Source organism: Orbicella franksi, chromosome 14 (genome assembly GCF_964199315.1).
Source record: "Orbicella franksi chromosome 14, jaOrbFran1.1, whole genome shotgun sequence".
Classification (NCBI taxonomy): domain Eukaryota; kingdom Metazoa; phylum Cnidaria; class Anthozoa; order Scleractinia; family Merulinidae; genus Orbicella; species Orbicella franksi.
The window spans coordinates 8,591,721-8,609,838 of NC_138158.1; the positions used below are offsets into that span (position 1 = coordinate 8,591,721).

General features: G+C 38.5%; 2 protein-coding genes and 1 pseudogene across 2 annotated transcripts in view; 1 reads left to right on the plus strand and 2 right to left on the minus strand.

Moving 5' to 3' along the window:
* The window catches only part of LOC145468739 (transmembrane prolyl 4-hydroxylase-like), a 24,990-nt gene extending 18,955 nt beyond the window's left edge, over positions 1 to 6,035 (minus strand). The window contains exons 1-2 of the mRNA XM_081452442.1: positions 6,011 to 6,035; positions 5,195 to 5,287 (exon numbers count right to left, since the gene is read on the minus strand). Coding sequence (XP_081308568.1) covers positions 5,195 to 5,287; positions 6,011 to 6,035 — 118 coding nt within the window. The remainder of the gene's footprint in view (positions 1 to 5,194; positions 5,288 to 6,010) is intronic.
* Positions 6,036 to 11,950: 5,915 nt separating this feature from the next.
* LOC145468740 (uncharacterized) lies at positions 11,951 to 14,640 on the minus strand (annotated as a pseudogene).
* A 1,385-nt stretch (positions 14,641 to 16,025) lies between these two features.
* LOC145468961 (alpha-1A adrenergic receptor-like) lies at positions 16,026 to 17,377 on the plus strand. Its single transcript, XM_081452678.1, has one exon. It carries the CDS (start codon positions 16,082 to 16,084, stop codon positions 17,246 to 17,248), a length of 1,167 nt encoding a protein of 388 aa, XP_081308804.1. The 5' UTR covers positions 16,026 to 16,081; the 3' UTR covers positions 17,249 to 17,377.
* Positions 17,378 to 18,118: the final 741 nt, after the last annotated feature.

An 18,118-nucleotide genomic window follows, 5' to 3' on the forward strand; every position in this document is an offset into this window, starting at 1 on the left:
GCGCGCGCACAACTTAACTGCTGTAGCTACAATCCACTCAGTCCTATTACCATTATTAATTACTACAAATGAGATACCGGGTAAAGTTTTTTGCGGAAATCAAAGGATTTAAATGAGTTATCGGATACCATTCATCCGATCTCATTGAGCGATAACATTAAAATTTTGTCCATTCTTTTATTACTATTTGTTTCCTTGACATTTCAATGGTACATTTTATTAATTTATTCCATAAATATCAATATAAAACACTCAAACTTACTCGCATATCACAAGAAAGATCTCTTTTTTTTATTGATGGCCATTCTCGAAACATCAATGTAAGCTCGCAGTTTAAAGGCCATAATTATATTTCAGAGTCTGTGTCTGAGGCGAAATTTTTCAGACTTCTTAGGCACTATGTATATACGGTCGCTTTCAATCTATCATATTTTTCGGAAATTCTAAAATTAATTTTTGTTCATCCGGATCGATACTAAACGTTTTTTAACGACGATTTTATTAAATAGAAGCCTCTTGCACCTTTTGATGAAAATCTGCAGGAAAAAACCCTTCGATAAAGGAAAAAAAAATCATTTTTTTCTCAATTCTGTTGAATCTCGTGATCTGAATTCGATTTTACAAATATTCGAATCGACTTGTGTGTGCATGCTCAGTTTTAAACTGCAAGACAAAATTGTCTCGTAAACGAACTTTAATTCTAACCGCCTTCGCAATCAGAATAATTCAATTAAACTGAAAAAGACTAACAATCTTCCTCAGTGTATACGTGTAAACACTGTCTTTCTGCGATGCCATTATAGTACCGTGGTGATGATAACAATACTTGAAGTGTTTTGTTTTCAAGGATTTCAAACATATTTAGTACATACACATAAGTCCTTTTCACGTCTGAACTTTAAATTCACAGGTTCTTTTTCTACTGAATAAGAATTAACAAAATGGCCGTACCCTTTTCAAATTCTATTTCAAAAACAGGATACAATGTTTGATATTAACGCTTTATAAGAGTGGCATGCAAAATAATGGACAAAAGAAGCGTTAATATTATCTCAGTTCGACAATCTTGTTCTGTTGAGCTGTGATAATGCATTGTCTTAATTCAAACAGCCATTAGGCACGAAATATATAGGACATGATTCTCTTTTCTACGTTAGCTAGATTTTGAAATACTCTGAATAAAACAAAAAAAACCCTCAGAGCATTCGTCTCGTGCATTCAAAAGCAGAAAACTGATAGCAAGTTTTGATTTTGACCAAAGAAAACTCTACACTTTGTAAAAGAACAAAAAAACACTCGATGAACAGACTTAAACTTGATTTAAGTTAATAAAAAGCAACGGAAGGCAACAGATGTATTCACATCAAAATTGAGGGATCTTTGTTTTCCTTTCAGAAAAGAACTCCATGAACTAATAATAGGGACCTTAAGCAAAGACGATGGCGACGCCAGAGCCGACGCCCAGTATAAAATAGTTTTATATTCTACCTTCGAATTTCGCAGCTGTATAGATTTGTTCGGTGCACCTATCTGTCTCAGAACTTACTCAGTCTAAATATGTAATGCTAGCGTTGCATTCCAAATTAAAATGCAAAAAATTAACTGCCGCCGTTTGCAGAGGACGGCTAAGAAATGTACAAAGATTTATAACGCACGTGCACAGCCATTCTTCTGCTCATGAAGCCTTTTGTTTGATGACGTTCTCGTTGCCGTTGCTGTCGTGGTTTGCTTAAGGTCCCTAACAGCGTGAAATGACTAAGTTCTGCGTATTTTGGAGAGGGCGAACGGCGGCGGCTAATATTTGGCATTTTCATTTGGAATTGAACGCTGGCGTTACATATTTAGCTTGAGCAAGTTCTGAGACCAATAGGCGCACTGAACAGATCTAGACAGTTGCGAAATTTGAAGGTAAAATATAAATTCCTTTTTTACTTAGCGTTGTCCTCGAGGTCGCCGTCGTCATTGCTTAAGCTCCCTAAATGTTCCTGTCCACTGGGCGTTCTAATTGGCTATCTATCCTTCGATTTCGAACAAACAGGCAGTCTCTTCCATCCATTTTCACCCATTTCCACTCATTTCCACTATTGTGTTTGTACTTTACTGGACCTTTTGCGAAATAGCTTCAGGGATATTTCTAGGCCCAGGAACGCCACGAAAAAAAGGGCCTGGAAAAGAAGAACTACGCCGTCGCTGTGGCAACTACATCCTTTGGAAGAAACGCCGTAAATAACTACGTGACAAAACGCCGCTGCCTTCCTGCCCTTTGTTGACTTAGTTTTTGAGTAGACAAAACATGTTGGTCTTTCATGAAGTATTTCCCTACGGCCCGGCATTAAAATAATTATATGGAAGTACCCTCTCAGGCCATTAGGGCCCTTTATCGTTATGTGCAGTTCCAGAAAATATCCATACTTCTCCCTACTCCCAGAGGAATGGAATTTCCTTGGGGGGGGGGGGGGGCAGGGGAGTGTACTGTAAGACCAGGCATTTAAAGAAATATATCAAGCTTAATTGGAATTTCCAGAGGGGATCAGGGGTGTTAAAAAAAAAACTCTTCTGTGGGGGAGGTATGAATATTTTCCGAAACTACACAATATTCACCTCGTTCTAAAGCAAGCTATTATTTTGAGGTTAGCTTTTTATAAGGTAAAACTGGTTACAGTTTACAAGGTTGCTTTAATAGCGGAGCTCCGGCGGCCCGAAGGGCCGCAGAGCGGAGCCCCATACTCATATGGGAAAGAAAAGGAAACCCATGAGTTGATTTTCTCATGGTTATCATGGCTAGCGGTATTGCTCGTGGGCGCGTACGCACGACGACGACGACGACGACGACGACGACGGCGAAGGCGACGGCGGAGTTGCCCAACATGGCGGCCATACTCCAAATAATAGGTTGACAGAGACATGCAGCCTTGGTTTACCGTGTACTTCCTTGATATTGGACATCCATGTTATGATCAATTGACACCTGTCAATACAAGGTATCCGCTGACCATTATCACGTGACCATATCGCGGGCTCAGGTTTACAGCTCCTCGAGGTCACGTGTTTTCTTGAAGTTGACCGCTGACCAAGCGCTGGTTATCGATTGGATCGCGGGCTCATATTGGGTTAGCTTGTTGGAAACAGGGCAGGATTAAAAGATTAACCTATCCTAACCCAGGATTAAAAGTTAATCGAATTATAACTTTTTCTTCTATACAAATGTGTTTTGCTGTTTTGTTTTGTGTATATGGTGATTATTAAAACTCAAAACAGAAGGCCAAACAATATACAGAAACCTCACCGCAAAGTTACAAAACTCAAATCAAAATTCTACCTTTTTCTGGGTTAGCTTAATCGGGCTTTGAACAACCCGGCCCAGGAGCTACGCTTTTAGGCTGGCCTAAATCTATATTAGTTACTGTTATCATGTCCTATCTTGAAAATCTAGTCTCCTTTCAATTTGAGTGTTTCATTCTGTGGGAACGGAGTACATGTATGAGTTGACTCTTAAAGTAACTACATTACATGAATACATTCATTCTACATTGACACAGAGATGGATCTAGGGGATGGCCCACGGGGCCCCAGCCCCACCTTATTTTGGGTAAAAAAAGAAGAAATCTCTGAAGAGTTAGGAAGAGACGACAGGGCAAGCAAAACACCCCCCCCCCCCCCCCGCCACACCCACCTCCCTTAGCTCAAGGTCTGGATTGCTCACTATGATAATTTAAGTGTCGGTGACTATACAAACTTTTGTGTTGTACTATACAATTATTACTCACTCACAGTCTTAGACTCAAAACCCTGAATGCGCATACATGTGTCATTGACCAATCAGAACTCAGAAATTACTTAATTAGTAATAATTAACTGCACAAAGAGTGACAAATGTTGTTGTGGCTACAATTATTGTAGCTACAACAAAACATATCACCCATTGTGCAGTCACTAATGGTGTCCAATTGCAGGTATCCAATTATAACAAAATTTCCTAACTGGATATATTTGTAACTGGATGCCAATGCCTTGTGCTTTTATTACTGACTTTCTTGTTTAATGTTTCTTAGTGTTAAAATTGCATGGACAAGACTACTGAGGTTTTTGCTCAAAAGAAATTCTTTAAAGATTTGAAATTTGTTATTGATGAGATTATTAGTAACCAGCCTTGTTCTGCATGGAAATTGGCCATTGTAGAGAAGTGGCTGTTATAGGGAAGTAGGGCTGTAATATGACACCTGTTTTTTCAGGGTTGCATCAATTTTTATTAATTTTGAAATATGCTTATAGTAGCATGTAAATACGCATCACAATGAGAATATACATGAATCATTCAATAAACAGAAACCAAGTTATATATATTTTGACTTTTTCAATTATTATTAAAAAATGGGGATTTTGAATACACCAATCATCAGTTATTGATTAATTCTCCATTGTGAAGAGGTGGTCATTGTAAAGAGGTTGAAATGAGAATAAATGTTCATTCACGACTGTCTGCCAGGACATTAAAAAGTGGCCATTACAAATAGAAAGGTGGCTCCACTGTTAGGAATTTCCACTGTATTCAGAAGACAAAAATGTAAAGACTTACATGTTTGATGTTTGAGGATTGCTTCTAACCACCTAACATGAAGAAAAAATTTAAGTAAATGAAATTCAAATGGTCAAACTACATGTTTCTATTAGTCATTCATGTCTTAAAATCATTTGTACTAATTCTAATTTGACAGACATGCAAATATCAGTTTTAACCCCAAACCCATTACAAGACAGATTTATATCGGATGGTGAGAGAGGCAAGGTAGTGAAAAAGGTAGTGAAAAAAAATAGAGAAAGTGAACGATTGTGAAAAAAAAATTCAGATTAATCGACGAGCCTGTCCTCGGAATGATAATACATGTAAGTACAGATGGACCCAGCTACACGCAATTTGAACTCGCTTATTTAGAATTCCCTGTTATTTTGAGCTCAAAACCATTTCCCTTTTACTACATGTATCGACTATTTCGAACTCCTACTACATGTATTTTGAACACTTTTTGGTTTCCCCTGCAAGTTCAAAATAGTGGTGTTCAACTATAGATATGCATATGTAATTGTTTCTTTAAAGATAGGGGATCTACCATGTACAAAATTTAAAAAATGTACTGACATCAATAAAGTGAGCTGAGCACCTCATACTACAGAGTTTGAAGTCACAAGCACACACCTTCTTTAGTCTTCTCAGGTACGCTCTCCATATCGCTGTCATCCACAGTGACTGTGCATGTTTTGGAGATACAGCCATCTTGACTGAACAAGCCTGGTCAATATAATTTTTATATGTAGGAATTATTGCAGGGGATAAAGAAAAAATTTTCTCAGGGTACGCAGTACGGGACTTCTGAGTGGCAAGGCCATCTCGCCTGCAAGAGTAACCAATCACAGAGTAAGATTTGGTTAATATTGCCTGCTCGGGGAACTACTGTAGCCATAAAAAAATATTGTCAAATAAATTAATGCAGGGTTAAAACTGGACCTGCATATTCAGGGATTAGTAATAATTTTATTAGAAAGAGAACATCAACAATTCACAAGGACTTTCATTAAGGGCCAGGCACCAGGGAAATTGAATGGCTATGAGGATGATTTCCCCTGCCTGGTTTGACCATCTAAAGAAAAATTTGTCTTACAAAGAAGTTCAGTTCGTACATCAAAAAGTTTGGACAAGCTGTGGAAACCAGTTGCCTTCTTGCTGAGAACCTTACTCCCAACTGCGTTTAAAATATCCAAAGCTATTTGCTTTTGGACAAATTTTGTTATGGAGACCAACCTAGTGATTTAGTAGACGATGTAATGACTGTGGTATTGACGCCGTAATGAAGTGTTTAATAGTGCTCAAATGCACCTTCTAAAAAAGCTTCCTTCCACTAGCATTTTCTTCTGCAAGTTATTTTTCAATTTGAAGGAATAAATATTACTTATGATAATATAAGAACAACCACAGAAGAGCAAATAAAAACAGAAAAACGCAAAAATGTCTTACCTTTCAAGAAACAATAACCCGCCATATTTTCGAAGAAATCGTGCTTCTGGACACGTGATCTGAGATTGTGCCTTCAGTGTATGATGGGATACTCAACCGGATGTGACATCAGATCTCAGATGAAAAATCCGGGGAACGAGTTTCCGGTCTCAAATTTTTCTATCTACTTTTTCGTCCAAATCGACGGGAAAACTAGGACGGAAAGCTCATTTAAGACGAAAACCATTGCGGGGCGGGGGAGAGAAACCACGACGAGTCCTTTTCGCCTGCGAGCTAGAATGACTGCAAAGGTTTCTGGGTATAAATGAGGTCGAAGAAAAAGGGCGCGGAGAGGAGAGGAACGAAAAGAAACAAAGCCTGAACAGAAAAAGAAACGAACTCATACATTGTTGATCACAACACCCCCCCTCCCCGACACCATACTTATTTGATATCAAAATAGCCAAAACCAATACCCGACTTCTACCCTGCGAACAGCTGGTTTCTCCTACGGCCAAAACGGCTAAAAACCATACCCTTTGGGGACGCACATACCCGTATAGCCCATATAAGGAAGTACCCCCGGGTCGCAACGTAGCCTAATAATTTCCTTTTACAATTTAATTCAGACGCGAGTTTAAGACGGCCGTTGGCTGGATATACGAGCCAAGACCTCGTTTCTGTAGCATGAAGCTACTAGGAGTATTTCTATTCCCTCCTGGATGAGATGGTATTCCGTTGCAGGGTTACTCCCAGCATTAAATTCGCCGGTACCCGCCATCTACATACCTGAGTGGAGAGAGGCACAGTAAGAATAAAGTGCCTTGCCTAAGGACACAACGCAGTGTCCCCGGTCAGCTTGGCTCGAACCCGTACAGCTCGATCCGGAGGCGAGCGCACAAACCGTGAAGCCATCGCGCCTCCACTCCACCACCAGGACATATGCATAGCGGACGGTTTTTCCTGCAAGATCGCGTAAGAGATGGCAGCAGGAGACAAAGGCAAACTATCCATTCTTTTCATTTTGTTTTATTCCCCTAAGCCTCGGGGCCAAGTAGAATTTTAATGTATCGAAATTGGTCTATTCGTTTTCTGATCTTCGCCAAATTACGTATTCTGTTTGAAAAGAAACGGCAGAAAAATTGGGGGTTAGAAGCACCTCAAGGGGGTCTCATACCTTAAAAATATTTTTTTTTTCTATAAAACAACTCTGTGGGACAGTTTGGTAGCACGTTAGAGGATCTGACTTCAAAAATGAGCTTCTCTAGGTCACATGCCATAATAGGCAATGCATAACTGGCCCTAAATATTAAAGAGTGGTGCTCAGCCATTCTCACGATAGAATACCAGAATACACGCAGTCATTCAAATGTTAACCACGTATAAGCGGCGTATAAGGCGGTAGAGGAAACGATGTTGAGGACTATGATGCAAAATTCTCATAAGTACACCGTCTTTAAAGCTTTCCTGTAAAGTAAAATGTACTAAATTGAATCTATTTTGAAAGTACTTTTAGACTGCAAACAGTTTGCAAATGGTCAGAGATGTTGAATCTTCATGTTTCGAAAAAAATGGGGTTTTTTTCTGGAGAAAAAATTATATCTGATGGTAATAGTTTACATGTATGGGCAGAACAAAACAATCGAAAAGGGGTTTGCTCAACAGCTTTGCGAATCTCGAAAATATTCCTAGGTGTGGGAACGAAATCATAGGGCATTTTTACAAAGTTTTAATGAATCTGACCCATTGTTGAAAAGAACCTTCCATGTCGTGTGTTTAATTAAAAACTGCATGAATACTTACATAGCATTTGATTTAATGTTGGTTGTTAGTCTTTTACCATAATAGTTTTTCTTGTTTGAGTGACTCAGAGGCTAGCATAAAATCATATCAGACCATCACAAAGCAAGTCTGTTTGCTTTGAGGGAATATTAAAAATATCTCGGAACAAAAATTGTTTAATTTTTCTAAAGCTAAAAGGCTAAGTTAAACTTTGCAGGGGGGGAGGGGGGGGATTTTTCAAATTTTCAATTCTCTTTGGGGTTTTGTCTTCTGTAGTTATACTAATTCAGTACCACTATAAAGTGAAAGCGCACTATGAAAGCAAACGCATAACTGAAAACTTCTTAAAAACTTAACAGAACAAACACCTAAAGGGATTATGTGGTTTATTACAGTAAGTATTTTGAGCTTCAGCTTGTGGAACGAAATAATTTTCACGTTTCGTTCATTTTTTCATGGCGTTTTCTTTGCAGTTAGTGCCCGTCGGAATATATTTCAAAATGGCGAACATTTTCTTAGCATATCTCGCTGTGCCAGACCGTGGTGTTGGTTTAGTGGATCAACCTCTCTTTAAAAGTACTATCTTAAAGTGGAATATTGCAATTCTAGATCAGAATTTTTCAAATGCTGGCTTTATTTTTGCGAAGCGTTTCCTTTTATACTGCAACAGCAATTGGAGTCGACCGCTTGCTCACAGTTGTATTTTAGACACGAAGAGCAATAGTGATGCCGTTTCGTGTTACCGCGGTTACATCCGGTTGTCATGTGGTTTATCTGCGGGTGCGCCGCTGTGGATTTAAGAAATATTTCACCACACCTTGTCTCTTACAGATGTCTCAGTATAACTAACTCCTCGAAAAGTATTTTCTGTACTATAACTCTTCGTTATATAACTGGACTGTTATAAGTCTGTCTTGTTCATCATTATAATTTCACGTCTCCTGTTTTTCCTTTTGTAATAAAAAAGTCACTTTTTTTGTTTCCTACTGCCCCTACCTAGAAAGCAATTCGCTGAAACTAAATCTTGTGCGGTCCATCCTAGTGGCCCGCATTGCAAAATTTGGGCTAATCATATTCTCCTTTCATCTTGGACCAGTTTATAATTTGCCATATATTGAAGGGTGGTTTTAATATCTAAACCTGTGCATGAAGCCCTAGCGAGTGATCACTCAAATGAAAGCCATTGATTGGTGTCCGTTTTATAATATTTTGCAGCATTAAACATTTCCTTTTAAATTCGAATTGATTCCGATCCAAGGGTCAATAAACTTGATATCTTAATAGAAAAAAGTTCTAATTTTAAATAATAAAAATGAAACTGATTTCAGTGTGAGTAGTTAATACTAAGTTAATTATCCTGCCCAAGCGGGAAGAAAATCCAGTCATGAAAATAGATTCAAAAGATTGATCACTCCTCTTTGTGTTGGGATACTCTTGAAACTTCTTTTCTTTAAGAAAATAAAAAAAAAATTAAGGGTGACTAAATCAACAAAAGATTCTCCAGCCTAGACGCTTTGCCTAGATTTGCATTTATATTGCAGTTGATTCATAAAGTTAACCTGAGGATGACTTCATATTTATACGAATCACAGCTTGGTTTTTGATATTATTAAAAGTCATGTTCAACGGAGAATGCGTGCGTAAGATTGAAGCCCAGGTGTACTTACCCAATAATCAATATGTAAAGAGTACTGTTTTTTAAAAGTTTAACCATTGAACTGACATTTACATCACGGAGGCACTACATAAATGGGTTAACCAATTTCTGTACAAATCACAATTTCGTGGAAACCAACTTCCTTGCATGCAAAAATACTAGCGCTTTGACTCAGAGAGAGTAGCTGTCGCGAGGAGAAAAAGAAAAAAAATTCGACCTGAATGGAACTGATAAACATTTCTCAAGCTTTCGACAATTCTGGACACAACGGTTCTGGCAAAGACTTCACTGACCTCAGACAATCTGATCAAAGCCGGATTGATTACGTAATTGCAGCGTCTGTAGTAGTGAGTGTTTTACTCTGTTTTACGGCGCTGTTTGGAAATTGTTCGATTCTAATAACACTATGGAGGACACCTTCTTTGCATTCAGTGGCAAACATTTTGTTAGCGAGTCTTGCTCTGTCAGACCTCGCCGTTGGCGTAATTGTTCAGCCCCTCTACATAACACTTCTCTTGAAGAAAGAAGATCTGGGCTCCAGGTTTGAACTAGTTTTTACAATTTTGACTTCTTTTCTGTGTCTGGCGTCTTTCCTCACCACAGCTGCGATTGGAGTTGACCGCTTGCTCGCCCTTCAGTTACACTTGAGGTATGACACTGCCGTTACGCCATTCCGCGTTGCCGGACTGGTAATTTTTATCTGGGTGTTCTGTGCTTTATATGCAAGCACAGGGTTGTGGCTTCGAAATATATTTTTTAAAGGTTTGCCCTTGATGGCTTTTTCCCTTCTGCTTGTAAACTTTGCAACCTATTTGAAAATATATCTCATTGTTCGACGCCATCAGTTACAGATTGCAAATTTAGAGCTATGGCACCAAGACCACCGTGGAAATGTGTTCTGGAGATTGAGGAAATCTGCGGTAAACACGTTTCTCGTTTTTATTGTACTTGTCTTCTGTTACATGCCTCGCTCTTTGGTAGCAGTATTGAAAGAGGATGCTTTTTCGTCTGCTGCAGAGGTTAACATCATAAGTGTTTCGATAGTTTTTCTCAATTCTTCTTTAAACCCGTTGTTATATTGTTGGCGAATTCGTGAGCTACGCACAGCGATGAAACACATGTTTTGTTGTTGATCTTAATTTAACACTAGTTTAAGACTGAAACGAAATAAAGTTTATTCCATTTTACAATATACTTACTAAATTTAAGCAAGAGCCGATATTTCAAACAATTGGCAGACTCTGGGAAAGTCCATAGGCTATAAACAATATGCTACATGTGTCTGTTCACTTTCTTTGTATGCCCAAAGGTCTAGACAAATTACTTGTCTGTACTATACTGTTTGATTAGATAACTAAACTGCCATGCAATTAATTTTGTCTTGTTTGTTATTTGAATTTTTTAATTAAAAAGTTATGAATGGTGCTTCGAGATGTTCTTTTGTAGTTTGTACGCAGTTATCATTATTTCGCTCGGGATAATAAACGTTTTCCTTCTTATGCTGCATGAGGTGGTTCTGACTTTCAATCACGCGGACGAAGCCCAAGTGTGTAACTATTCCAATAACAATAAAAAAAACGTATTGGGTAGAACGAAATGGTGTCTGTTTCACAATATTTGAAATATTCTTCTTATTATTATGCCTACATTAGTTCTTGTCAATTAAAGAGGCAAAGACTGGTTGACATAGTCCAAAGATTAGCAATTGTTTCCTAATTAAAAAAGTGAACTTTGTCTGAATGGCAAAGTGGAACGCATTTCCTTAGAAGACGTTGATATGAAGGTGAAACTATAGAAGAAAAGGTAATGCGAATGAAAGAATAGCCATTCAAGGGAATTGCTTAATAAAAATGGCTCAAAAGATTGAATAAAGGAATGATAAAATAAAAGAAAAGAAAAGAGAATATTAGAACACTCAAGCGGACTACATTCGTGAAAAACTGTGTCAATAGCTGTCATTTTTTCCTTGCTTCTTTCACACCTAAGCGCATGACTTAAAAATCTGCATTTATCCCGTGAGCCAAACCCCAAAATTTTGGCTGTCGGTATCATCAAGGGTGGATAAAGTTCATGCTATTTTTTGAAAACGTCCAAGTTTACTGAATTTGCAAATGCACGATAGCAATGGATCTGAGGTAGCTTCCCCCTCCCCCACCCCGTGCAATAAAATTCGATTGGAGGTAGTCCCCCCTCTAATCATAAATAAAAGCATGTTGCAAACTATCTAAGTCTTATATTGAATTCTACTCTGGACATTGATGGCACACCTGCTGCAGTTTAAAGTATTTTGCATTACATGATCACGTGCAATCATGATAACGTTGGCAAATGAAATTCTGAATAAGTCACAAAACGTGCTAAGTTCAAATCAACGTGGCAACGTGGCAAGTTCAAATCGGAAAATAAGGCTTTGTTTGACATATCTGATATATTTCTTCAACGTTATTTGAACACATCCAGTCAAAAATTGGTGAGCGGTAACCAACATTAGGTTGGTGACATGTACATACGCTATTTCACAAATAAAGAAGCCTAAGCCGTGTATTACACTGTGATAAAACACAACGGGCATTTGAGAACACGAGGGAAATGTAGAAAACACGAGCCGCGGGCGAGCGTTTTCCACATTTCTCGAGTGTTCTCAAATGTGCGGAGTGTTTTATTATAGTGTAATACACGGCTTAGGCTTTTTCATTTGCTTTATGATATAGAGGTAATGTGGTGAAAAGCAATAAAACACGCTTTTTCCAGGTACACGCGCGTGCAAGGTCCTATCCATATTATAAATACTTTTACTACACTGAAGATCACACAACTGGTCAGCATTGCCTTATTTCCCTTTAATTTACCCTGTCCTGGTTTGTCATGTCTGCAACTTGTAGATAAATATTAAACTACTTTCACGATTTATACAGCGGCCCCTCTATATCAACTATTTCGTCCGCTTGAAGATTTTTGAATGAAAGCTAAACTGGTTCTTGCCTGGCTACGGTCCTGGAGAAAGCTTTACTAGTGGAAGGCTGAATTCGAGATCGATAGCGTTTCATTTCTTTCATTTCTATTGGTTGCGGACTGTTTTCGGGCTGTCTGTATTGTAAAATCTCAAGAATAGCGCGGCGCAACTTTTTTGACACGCCAAAATAAAATGATAGGGTTACAAAGAGATCCTAAAAGGCTAAATGTCACGACCCAACTCCAGATAACGCTTCAAATATGCGTTTCTAAAATGTCCTCTGGATGCCCTACAATCAAAACTGCAACTATGGTCGAAATATAAGTTATTACTAACGTGGCCAGCATAAGCGAAAGTGTTGGTCGCTTTGCTTTCTTTCCTATATTTTTTAGCTTCTTCTTCGGGAAGCTGTTCAGTTTGCAGTCGCTTTTTCTGACGTCGCGATTCTGAGAAAATATAGCAATAGGTGTAGCTGATTACAACAATACCACTCAAGGCGAGTATTGTCAGTATGAAATATGTCACCTCAGTCATGTAGAGGAAGTAAAGATCTGTTCCACTGTCAATAACAGCCAAGGTAAGTTCGTGAGCAGTTACAAGCAGTCCAGTGGCCCAGACAAAAAGAAAGCCCGTTTTAATCCGCTTTTTCGTGACAATTGTCGTGTACCGTAAGGGATGCTTGACAGAAATATAGCGATCAATGCTTATTAATACAAGCTTGTCCAAAGAGAGCAACACACCTCCTATCAGGGCAACAGCGCTGACCTTTTCTAGGCTACACCATGGTCCGCGGCGGCAGTGCTACCGCGATTTCTAGGGATTTCTATGTATTGATTAACCAGCCCATTTATTAAGTCTGTCCCAGTCAGCCCCACCACAAGCACGTTTAATTTTGATTGCAGTCGGTGCCTTGTTGCAATGGCTACGATAGCCAGCGCGTCTAACGGGAGAGTCGGAAGGACAGCTAAAAAATTGGATTAGAAGAATTTACCTGAATGGAAGGTGTAGGCGAAGAATCGTTCTTCATTTTGTTTTGTATTGTTTCATGTGTAAAGCTTATTATGTATTTTTTTACTTGTGGTTAGCAGGACAGTAATGGGCCTGTAGTTGTTTGCATTGCAGCGATCACCTTTCTTGAATAACGCTGTCACTTTTTCAAATTTCCAAAGAGAAGAAGGTGTCAGTTTCAAGAGAATGGTTGAATAGACTCATTAATCTAGTTAGACTGCTACTGATCACCATTTTTTTTTACTGAGAAGGAGTTCTTGTATTATAGTTTAGACAATCTGGATTTTCAACGTCGATTGCTTTAAAAGATCCAGAGATATTAACGAGATGATGGAATTGCATCATTATTGTAATTTTGCTGGCAAATAATGAACCACTTAACGGTCATGCACAAAATGAGATTCAATTTGTGTCCACGTTTTCTAAACGAGACAAATTAAATGATGTATAAAAAAGAAAAAAAAACTAGTGATAAATCTGCACCTTTGCGCCATAAAAGACAAAGCAGATGTCACCATTTAAAGGCTTGCTTGTAGTAGCTGGGTTTTATGAGAGTAAATCTATAAAACTAGATTTAACATGCAAGAGGATTCACATACCGGGGAGCAAGTAGGTATGATGGGATGAAAGTTCACTTGTTTATTCTTGAAAAAAGACGACAATTGCACTTTCAAAACGCAGGATGTATACTGTTTTAGGTTAATGGAAACAACTGGAATGACAAATAAATAGTGAAAGGGTACGCGGAGAAATAAACATAGGACCCTCAAAACAGGAAACGAAAATCAGTCGGAGTTATCAGGGCTTCCAGTTATCGAACGTGTGCTTCAGTTTGCAGAAAAGTTATTATTATATAGGTAGCGAATTTTTTTTTTAAAAAATTGTTATTCCTTTTTCTAGAGTTAATCTAGTCAACCTTTATAAAATACAGATGGCTAAAGTTACGTCGAAGCTTGTCTTAAATTTTATTTTATGATTTGTTTTTCTTTTTTTCAATAAAGGGTCTGGATAGAATTTAGCTTATAACCGAAACGTGTTAAAGTTTTAGCTGTCAGCCGAGACATAACGCGGTTTGCAGTCTGCAAAGATTATACTTGTTGCTGCATTGAAGTGGACTGAAATTTTAACTGATAACTGCGGAAACTCCAGAAAATCCTTACTGATAACAGAGATTCCAGCATTGTTACCCAGACTTTCCAAAGAGTGTATTTTGGTAAGATTGCGAAATTTCACCCGAGACAGGTGCTTCATGTCAGAAAGGGTTAAGCCGTGCACCATAAAAGAAAGAAAATATAAAATAATGGTTTTCTAACGATATTGATTTTCTTCCATTCATCCCTCATAATTCTAAAATCACGTTCAGGGCATTAGCGCAATACTTGACCTTAGCGACAAAACGTTTGCGACAAAAAATGAAATAAAACATAATAACGTATTAAAACTGAGTTGCTCTTATTTTGTTTCTTTTTTGCCCGACTTCGACGAGAAATATGATCTGTGAACTGCTCTGAGGCCGGGCAAACTAACCGGTAATTGAAATAACGATTAACATCTAAACTGATCATATGTGCTGATTCTTTGACCGCTTTGCATCCCAAATAAAATTGATTACTTAAGTTGTGCCTTAAATAGTATAATAGCAGTCGCGCTAAATTTCAAAAACGTAACAATGGAAATAGCAATGTGGAAAAATACAAGTTCTAAATTTTGAAAAAAATCTCCTCGTTTGAATTTAGCAGCTCAAATCAGGGAAATATGTTTAGAACATTTGGATATCAAATCAATAAACCCACTCGTCAACCCAAATAGACAATTTTTTGGAAGCGGCCAAACGAAATAATTTTTAAGCAACCCTAATTAATCGTTAACAATTATTATAATGAAACAATATGTAAAACAACATCTAACGGACCGACCTCCGGGTAATGTCTTCCGGTCAATAAATGTACAGCACGGTAAGCAGGAGATAAGTGAAAATGATTTAGCTTAAAATTTGATCCGACTGCAACTGCATTGTTAACAAAAAAGAGGCTTTTAGTTCTAAATTTATTCATTTACAAAGAAAAACGTTCTGTAAAGTGGTAACTATGGTAACGCCAATTAGGACATTTAATTTAGAAAAGAGCGATCAACTATGAATAGCTTGCGTTTGCATTTAACATAAACCGACATATTGGAGAGAAAGGATCAAGATCGTCTCTTACTATTGTATTGACCAGGGTCTTTTCTTCTTACGTGTCTATGGACCGAGACTCATTCTTTTGTATTTATGAGAATTTCAAAGTCGATGATTAATTGATGCAGTTTGCTTTGACTTTTAGGCCCAACTAAATGCTAACTTTATTTATTTCATTTCAATACTGTGTCAACATTTTCATCAAAATGGATAATTTTCCACTCCAAACACAATTCCGTGATATTCTGTGATAAAACGTGAAAACAGCTGTGAGTCTGTAACAATTGGCCCGCACAAAATGGTTCTTTGCGACTAAAATCAGTTGAAGATAACTTTCGGAACCAATGAGAAAACGTAAGAATTTTCTCTATTCAATAGGTTTGCTGTATATTTTGATGATTAAAGGCATAAATCTTTAGTTACTTTCATCTCCAAACTTGGTAGCACGTAGCTTCTCGCTGTATGTACAACTCCGTGTGAACATTCACTGTTTATGTAAGTTAATTCAAAGGAAAAATGAGGAATGATTCTTTGCCTTCACCATCCACGAATTCTTCTAATCCAGAGAACGAAGAATGCCCTTACTTAAATGGCTTAGTTTGGAAACAGGAATACCTGACCGATGTCACATATCCATATCTTGTTGCTGTGACTGTTACAAATTTATTGGCTGTCCTTCCGACCACCCTGTTAAACGCGCTGGTTATCGTAGCCGTTGCAACAAGGCGCCGACTGCAATCAAAATCAAACGTGCTTGTGGCGGGGCTGGCGGCTGCAGACTTACTGACTGGGCTGGTTGTTCAAGACATAGTAATCACGGTAGAACTGACGCGTATCTTTAGCGACGGACCATTCTGTAGCCTGGAAAAGGCAAGCGCTGTCGCGCTGATGGGAGTTTTCTTTCTTTCTTTAGGAAGCCTTGCGTTAATAAGCATTGATCGCTATATTTCTATCAAGCATTCCTTGCGGTACACGACCATTGTCACCAAACAGTGGATTAAAACTGGTCTTCTTTTGGCCTGGGCCACTGGACTGCTTGTAACTATTCATGAACTTACTTTGGCTGTTATTGACAGTGGAACAGATCGTTACTTCCTCTACTCGAAGGTGATCACCTCCATACTGTCAATGCTCGCCTTGGTTGCCATTGGTGTTATCAGCTACACCTATTGCTATATTTTCTCAGAATCGCGACGTCAGAAAAAACGACTGCAAACTGAACAGCTGAACGAAGAGGAAGCTAAAAGATTGAAGAAAGAAAGGAAAGCGGCCAACACTTTAACACTTCTTCTGGCCACGTTAGTAATAACTTATATTCCGACCATAGTTGTAGTTTTGATTATATCGTATTCGGACGACATTTTAGAGCCGCATATTGTAAGTGTTATAATGACTTGGGTCGTGACATTTGGCCTTCTAGGATCTCTTTGTAACCCTATCATTTTCTTTTGGCGAGTCAAAAAACTGCGCCATGCTATTCTTGAGATTTTACATTACAGACAGCCCGAAAACAGTCCGCCACCAATAGAAATGAAAGAAATAAAACACCATCGACCTCGAATTCAGCCTTCCACCAGCGAAGCTTTCTCCAGGACCGTAACAAGACAAGAACCTGATCAGCTTTCATTCAGAAAGCTTCAAGCGGTCGAAATAGTCTGTGATGTAGAGGAAACCGCAGTATAAGTCGTGAACGTGGTGTAATATTCATAAGTTGTAGCCAAGATATTGGAGGTAGCTTGTTGAAAATAATACGTGCACTTTTTCACAAAGGGCACTTTTTCACTAAGGGCTACGGTTGATAACGAGGCTAAATCAAAGTGGCTATGAGCTACTACTCAACTTGGAAAATGGATCGTCTGTAAACAGTGACAATTTTGATGCCGCTGACTCGAGGTTTTAATCCGTAGGTTAAGTAAAAGTTGAAGCCCACTGGCATTGTTAAGAAACAGTGCACTGAAAACGCAGCAGTAAGAGAGTATACGAGGAGATGTAATCTTTGACTTCTAAAATTTTGTATTAAAACATGATAACGACTAAAGGGTCACTTAACAATGATTTCAAATTAACTCGGTTTGCTTTCGAGGTGCGTCAGATATTTAAAGCCGTTCCGCGTGAATAGAAATTGTTCCCGAACGCGTCAGATATAATAAATATCTTACTAACCTCGTCTTCTCGGTCCGTACTGTAGGTTACGGACGCTCATTTTTCCACGCTTGGACCATAAATCGATGGGGAAAAAAACTCGGTATGTAACTTACAGCCCTCGAACTCGGTTAAATAAGAGGTATTTATGTATCTTATTGGCCGCAGTTATCAGCCAAATCTACGTCTGTATTTTAGTTAGAATATAACACGAAGAAGTAGTTGCTAGGCCGGAAACTGCAGAATATAAATTACGACACACATACCTGCAAGAAGGCGCTAGGGGCATAGTCAGGAATTTTCAAAAGGGGGGGTGGGGAGTGTCACACTGTCAAAGTGAGGGTACTCACCAGATTGTTATGTCGACCTCCACACCTGTTGTAGGCTGCTTGCTTAAAATAGGCTTACCAA